The sequence below is a fragment of the Oncorhynchus clarkii genome, chromosome 30, assembly GCF_045791955.1.
Source record: "Oncorhynchus clarkii lewisi isolate Uvic-CL-2024 chromosome 30, UVic_Ocla_1.0, whole genome shotgun sequence".
NCBI classification, from domain to species: Eukaryota; Metazoa; Chordata; class Actinopteri; order Salmoniformes; family Salmonidae; genus Oncorhynchus; species Oncorhynchus clarkii.
The window spans coordinates 38,217,295-38,224,983 of record NC_092176.1 but is presented as its reverse complement, the minus strand read 5'-3'; the positions used below and the strand labels follow the sequence as shown (position 1 = coordinate 38,224,983).

Sequence of the window (7,689 nt, the reverse complement as noted above, 5' to 3'; positions counted from 1 at the left end):
CACAGCCTAACCTATGGACTGTGCAGTCATTAAATGGGATATCGGCCTACTCAGTAACACCCACAAAGCACAATTAGCTCTGAATGGTCAATACACAAGGGATGCATCTAGACAGGCAGCCCAATTCTGATATTTTTTTCCCCCACTAATTGGACTTTTGACCAATCATATCAGATATTTTCACGTCAGATCTTTCTCAGAGCTGATCTGATTGGTCAAAAGAATTGGGCTGCCTGTCTAAACGCAGCCGTTGTCGTTGACTGGCGGGCTAATGTGGCTCATTTCAAACTGGCTTCAGAGTCCTGCAATAGATTAGCCTATACATCCAACTTGAATCAAGGCTTGGAGGTAAGGATGACAGTGGTGGTGTAGCCTAAAGGCGTTAATGTATCAATAATAGGCCTAAGTGATATTGTATCTTCATAGCAAACACACATTTTGATTTAACTAGGCAAGTAAATAAATAAGTTGTTTGAGTGGTAAGGGGAAAGTCTAGGAGTGAAGTCAGGAGAGGTGCATCTGTGACACACCAAAAGCAGACACTGATGTGGTGTTTCCAACAGCAAGGCTCAGTGCAACATGGCAATGACTGACATTCTTTATAAAATGTTTTTTATTTCTTTCTTTAATGTCGAAATAAACATGTCTCCAGCCCCAAATCAAACACTCACAACCTGAAAATATGTTTGTACATTGTTCAATCAATTGGTGAGAGCGAGAGCCTCAAATATCACATCCACTGTACACATCCACTGTACACATTCACTGTACACATGAACTGTACACATCCACTGTACACATCCACTGTACACATCCTTTGTACACATGAACTGTACACATGAACTGTACACATCCACTGTACACATGAACTGTACACATCCATCGTACATATCCACTGTACACATCCATCTGTACATATCCACTGTACACATCCATCTGTACATATCCACTGTACACATCCACTGTACATATCCACTGTACACATCCATCTGTACACATCCATCTGTACACATCCACTGTACATATCCACTGTACACATCCACTGTACACATCCACTGTACACATCCATCTGTACACATCCACTGTATACATGAAGAGGCAAAGTAGTTTCCTGTTTCAGTCACGTCATTGGTCACGTTCCTGTGGGTTAAACAAACAAAAAATCTTGTGATTGGTTGACGATAGAGCCTCCCACTATGCAGGTCGATGGCGGCAGGATGAAGTCGGTGAAGAGCAACTTTTGAAACTTGGAGTCAAAAACTACATTTCCCTTTGGTCACATTATTTTTGTTCCTGCAGTTGACATGTAGGCGCAAGTGAGACAAGTTGTATCCCTCGTAATGCAAAACACTTTGAAAGGCGACTTGACAGAAGTGATTTGCCCATTGACAGTTGGTATCAGTCATACAAGTATGCCTTATTTACTTTGAAGAACTACTAAAAATAGTGATTTTTGTCAGGCAGCAGCTCTATAGAGATGAGATGATGACTTGGAATGAAATAATAAAGTCATCAAATAAAACTACTGTAATAAACACAACTGGAACATTTTATTACAGTAAAGTCACGTGTGTAAATTAAGGTTGTTAAGTGATCAGCAGTAATAGGCCGTAAAAAAAATCCTTGAAAACTAAATTGAAAACCGTGAATATTTTTTGGGGGGGAAAAGAATCAAAACGAAACCCAACGGACCTCAAAAAGCACTAATCGCTCAGCACTAGTAACTGTAAGGAATTACATTTAGATCCACGGGCATACAGAATGGGGGCCGTGGTCGAGTTGCCCATCCCTGGTCTAGACAGACCAGACCATTACCTCTGAGTGATGTTGCTATGCAACGCCAGACTTGTTCAATGTTTGCATGAAGAAAAAAAAATGAAGAAAAAAAAAGAAGGTCAACAACCTCTGGGTTCACCCCGTCTTCCTGTCACATGGGTCACAATAGTGTACGTCATCCAACAGATTTCAGGGGACGTCTACAGTAACACAGCTACATATCTTTCTTCTCTAAACAAAATGGCACAGTGATTTCCCATGTCATGGCTCTTCCACACAGCAGCAGACGACTGGTGCAATAATTTGCCTTGGATTCAAATGTCTTTCCACTTCTTTTTTTTAACACATTCCCATTTACAGCAACAACCTGGGGAATAGTTACAGGGGAGAGGAGGGGGGAGGGGGATGAATGAGCCAATTATAAGATGGCAATGATTAGGTAGCCATGAAGATACAGTATGAGGGCCAGATTGGGAATTTAGCCAAGGACACTAAGGTTAACACCCCTACTCTTATGATAAGTGCCATGACATCTCTCAGCTTTTAAAGGAACCTTTGTGAACCATGATAATTGCCCTCTCTCCCTTGAAACCTGTTTTACAGGTTTAATGTGCATTGCCCTAAATAACAATGATGCACAGAGAGCCTGTGTGAGTTCAGCCCAGTCCCATCTAGAACAAGCAGGAGCTACACTTCCTGGGGTCCACAAACAACAAAACATGACAAGTAACAAAACACTGGTACACTAACAGACAAGGACAGACACATTTAAAATACTAAAGAAAACAAACAATACTCTCACTCTCTGTGTTCCTGCAACCGCTCGCTCTCTGTGTTCCTGCAACCTCTCGCTCTCTGTGTTCCTGCAACCTCTCGCTCTCTGTGTTCCTGCAACCTCTCGCTCTCTGTGTTCCTGCAACCTCTCGCTCTCTGTGTTCCTGCAACCTCTCGCTCTCTGTGTTCCTGCAACCTCTCGCTCTCTGTGTTCCTGCAACCTCTCGCTCTCTGTGTTCCTGCAACCTCTCGCTCTCTGTGTTCCTGCAACCTCTCGCTCTCTGTGTTCCTGCAACCTCTCGCTCTCTGTGTTCCTGCAACCTCTCGCTCTCTGTGTTCCTGCAACCCCTCGCTCTCTGTGTTCCTACAACCCCTCGCTCTCTGTGTTCCTACAACCCCTCACTCTCTGTGTTCCTACAACCCCTCACTCTCTGTGTTCCTACAACCCCTCACTCTCTGTGTTCCTACAACCCCTCACTCTCTGTGTTCCTACAACCTGTCACTCAACCAATCAACTCTAGACCACAGACACTCTAACAATATCCATGTCCAAGCTAAACAACTTGGTTTCTAAATGTTTTCTCTCTTTCTCAAACTCTTCCCCCATAACACCCAACTGAAGGCATTTACTGTAAGCAGGTTTTGTAAGTTCCCTAAAGGTCGCTTTCTATTTGAAAAGCTGTTGGTTACTTCTATGTGTTGAAAAACGATTGAGAAATACAAGTTTCAACTGCTGAAATTGTTCTGGTCAAACTACAATATCTGCGCGTTCAATGTGACTTCTTCCATAGCGTATCCCAGTAACCCAGCTAGACCTGAGAGTTTGTCCATACACAAGCATGGTCTTATTAACAGCCTTACAGCTCTCCTAGTAGAATATTATAGTAGTCCAACTCCAAGCCGTGATGAAGCAACAGCTGTAGTTAGCCTCAGTCTCCCACCAACTTTAGTTTACCTCACCTCTGAGCCAGCGCAACAGGAAGTGGTCATGATGAGCAGGAAGTAGTGGAAGAACGTCCTGAATCCTCTCTCGAAACTGCCCAAGGATGAAACGGGGTGGCAGTAATAGAGAGAGAGAGAGAGTGAGAGAGAGAGAGAGAGAGAGAGAGAGAGACGGAGAGAGAGAGACAGGGAGAGAGAGAGACAGAGAGATAGAGAGAGAGAGACAGAGAGATAGAGAGATAGAGAGAGAGACAGAGAGATAGAGAGAGAGAGAGAGACAGGGAGAGAGAGAGAGAGAGAGAGAGGCCAAATGTGTGTTAGTGATAGACAAGGGTTTAGTTGTAAACATGAATGAAAGCACATGATATGAAATTAATTGTTATATGAAAATCACAGACACTTGTCTAACGTCACATGCAATCCACCTCAAAATGTGGAAGTTAATCTATTCTTACACATTAAACAAAGCGCATAGGTCAAAATAAATTCCATAGTGTGACTTCTGAGGGAAATTCCTGCTTTCAATCATAAGTTAACAATCACAAAAATAAGTCCACTAGAGAGCACACTCAGACATCAAGTTTAATATCATAAAATAAGACCGATGAAACCATAATCATACACACTGCCCCAATCTGTGACACTACTGTCACACTTCTGTTGATTCTGGAATATTAAAATGTGTTATGTAGAGATACGTAGGTAACACAAACAATCAGATAGCGGCTTGTATGTTTGAGCTTTGCGTGATATAAACATAAACACAAGACAATATTAGAAAGTTGACATAAAAGAACAGTAACGACCAGAGAAACTCAATTCCATAAGCTATAAATAATGTTACATAATATCTTCAGAATTCATTCATGGAATACTAGGCCTTCAGGAGGTTGATGTCAAATTCAGTTAGGTTAGGTTTAAGTCAGAATTATGAGATAGTAAGTCTGGATCATGGACATTGAATAGTCCTGCAGGTGGACCCCTTCTAAACGGGCAATCTGGGTTTCAAACAATAACAAAGCATTTACCCCGCTGAGGGAATGTCGCATGAGAGATGTAACCACTCTCAAATAAATAGACACAAGGAATCTAAAATATGGAGGCAAGGACTAACCATCCATGACATCAAAATTATAGTTTTAACCATGTTTTGAAGATATACAGTGTTTGTTTACAATTACATTGTTTACAAACAGTTGAGTAAACAAGCATAGATTTGGGGTTCTGATGGGGTAAGACCGTTGCTCATGAGGCATTTTTAAGTTACATTCTTCAAGAATCAATGGCTATATAGTAATAATTTAAATGTCGAAAAATGGATGTACCAATCCCAGATTGCCCCTTTAAATGGGTAGAATTGTATTCGTTAATTCTGATGTCAACTAGATGTCAACGAACAGGCACCCAACTCGCATCAACAAAACATCTTCAATCCATTAATATGGAACAATATCACCACAAACTCTCTCTCTCATTTTCCATCCCCCCCATGATTCAGAATATATCATTTTCATAGTCATGGCATATATGTTAAAGTGCTATTGAAGATTGAAATCAGGAAGAACAAAAAAGTGTGGATTGTTCTATCCTCCCCTGATTCAGAATACATCATGTTCATAGTCATGGCATGCTTAGCTCAATAGCTATTGACGGCAGAATACCGAATATCCAATACGAAACTAATTTGACCTTGGTGCCTACACACCAACGGTAATTTGATATCTGTGAGTACCAGCGCATTTACGAACGCAACCGATGCAGATTAGGGTAGGGGATATAGGCTACTGAATATTGGTGTAGCTATTGCGCTGTTTCTCCTGCATGTTGTTGGAAGACCAAGGCAAAAGTAATATGAAGTTTGGGACACACCAGTTATGCTTTTTGATAATCATATAGACTTAACGGGAGCATTTTTCTCCAATAAACAAATAACTTGCGTGAACACGTGGTTTTGTTTAGGCATTTTAGCATGATATTGCCAGTGTGAAACCAACTTGATCAAATTAAGATCTCTGAATCGAACTAGGCGTAAAGCTCAGAACTGTGTGAAAACGCCCTTATAGAGAAACTTCAGGGAGAACGACATGATGCAATAATATTATATTGGTAGTTACAATTAACTGTAGCCATATGTTTTCGAGGTTCCAGGTGTTACCGTCCTCAACAGTATCGGCGATTGTCACTTCGACAAACATAAATAATTGCTACACAAAAACAGAAATGTAGCCTACAATACAGACATTTACCTCTTCCAATGCCCCTGCCTGCTTCGGGCTGAGGTCGCCAACCCTGCCGCTCATCACGTCACGTCAAAGCACACACAAAAAAAGCTTGTTTTTCTGCCGTCAATGGAAGTTTAAGAACGACGCACTGCTGTCCCAGTTGCTGGACTGACTGCAGTCGGTCTGTCACGGTATCGTACTGTATGGTGATGCTCGACGGGGGCGCTGTTCTCTTCTCCATCCCTGTCTGTCATGTCGTAAATGTGTAAATTCCAGAGGAAAACACCCACACCCTGACTTGCCAAGTTAATTAAAGGTTACACATAGGAGAGAAGCCAAACATTTTAATTGACTTAGCAGACGCTCTTCACACAGAGCGACTGGGGTTAAGCCATTACTCAAGGACACATTTGTAGATTTTTCACATAGTCAGCTCGGGATTCGAACCAGCAACATTTCAGTTACTAACCCAACGGTCTTGACCGCCAGGCTACAACCAACATTTACATTGGGCAAAAATAAGAATGAAACATGCCATCACAAGTTTAAACTTATCAAAAGCAATTAATGTAGATCCCTTTCAAGTTGGTGGCAGAACAACAGGGGAGTTCTTATAGAATGCCAGAAAAAGAAGCCTCTATTTACATATTGCTTACGAGTGCATTTCACACTACTTTTGGATTTTAAGGCTCGTATGAATGTTCTGCTTAATACAATGTTTGTGTCATCATTGCAAATCAACTGCATTACATTTAAAAAACACTTCTACTTCAACCAGTAAAATGGCTCTAAGTCTATCTTTTGCTACAATCAATCAATCAAATGTCATTATTACATCCGCCAATGTCACAAAGTGCTGTACAGAAACCCAGCCTATAACCCCAAACAGCAAGCAATGCAGATGTAGAAGCACGGTGGCTATAAAAAACTCCCCAGAAAGCCCAAAACCTAAAAAGAAACCTAGAGAGGAACCAGGCTCTGAGGGGTGGCCAGTCCTCTTCTGGCTCTGCAGGGTGAAGATTATAACAGAACATGGCCAAGATGTTCAAATGTTCATAAAGATACCCCTGGACAGGGCCAAACAAGCAGGATATAACCCCACCCACTTTGCCAAGGCACAGCCCCCACACCACTAGAGGGATATCTTCAACCACCAACCTGAGACACGAAGACCTCCCCCATGGCACGAACCCGAGGGGGCGCCAACCCAGACAGGAAGATCACATCAGTGACTCAACCCACTCAAGTGACGCACCCCTCCTAGGGACGGCATGGCAGAGCACCAGTAAGCCAGTGACTCAGCCCCTGTAATAGGGTTAGAGGCAGAGAATCTCAGTGGAGAGAGGGGAACCGGCCATATCAATGAGCGTTACCATTCTAGCCAACAGGCAATCTCAATTAGGCTATATCAATGAGCGTTCTAGCTAACAACTGCAGCACGAAATAGTTATTTTTGCAAAGAACACAACCAAATATAATCTTAGCGCTGTTCAAGCAAGAATCAAAACATCATTGTAAGCGTATAAGCACCCAAAGAGGTTATTTTGTTAAGAAGTAATATAGGCTATGTTGAATGGGCGCAGACGGCTGTTGCTTTCTTACGAGTCTGTGCCTGAGGTCAATGTGTCGCGTACTGGAAAAAGGTCTATAGCTTTGAAACAGAAACATCAAACGCAAGACAAGAAGGGTCTTTGCTTATGGATAATTCCTATTTCCTTTCATCTAGGCAAGGCCAAACGAGTCAATCAATTGTTGTATAATTTTTCTAGTACCCAAAAACGGAAATTGAATATCGACTCGTTTTCTTGTCTATGGTTGTCAAATTGAGTAACAGAAAACAAGTAACAACAAAATGTATCAAATGTTTATTTTTTTATTTTAGTTCATACCTGGAAGTACACGCCCCCTAATATATTATTCAGGAGAATAGCGGCAGTGTTTACAGTCTGGGTCGAGCTGCAGTATCAGCAGCACA

The 7,689-nt window shown here is 41.8% G+C and overlaps 1 protein-coding gene across 2 annotated transcripts in view; it reads right to left on the bottom strand.

Moving 5' to 3' along the window:
• The window catches only part of LOC139389802 (SEC14-like protein 2), a 19,728-nt gene extending 13,800 nt beyond the window's left edge, over nucleotides 1-5,928 (bottom strand). Inside the window, exons 1-2 of one of the 2 annotated variants that reach the window (XM_071136762.1) lie at nucleotides 5,739-5,928; nucleotides 3,511-3,586 (exon numbers count right to left, since the gene is read on the bottom strand). In XM_071136762.1, coding sequence (XP_070992863.1) covers nucleotides 3,511-3,586; nucleotides 5,739-5,792 — 130 coding nt within the window. In that variant the 5' untranslated portion in view covers nucleotides 5,793-5,928. The remainder of the gene's footprint in view (nucleotides 1-3,510; nucleotides 3,587-5,738) is intronic. The other variant, XM_071136763.1, reaches the window with a different exon arrangement.
• Between the last annotated feature and the right edge of the window lie 1,761 nt (nucleotides 5,929-7,689).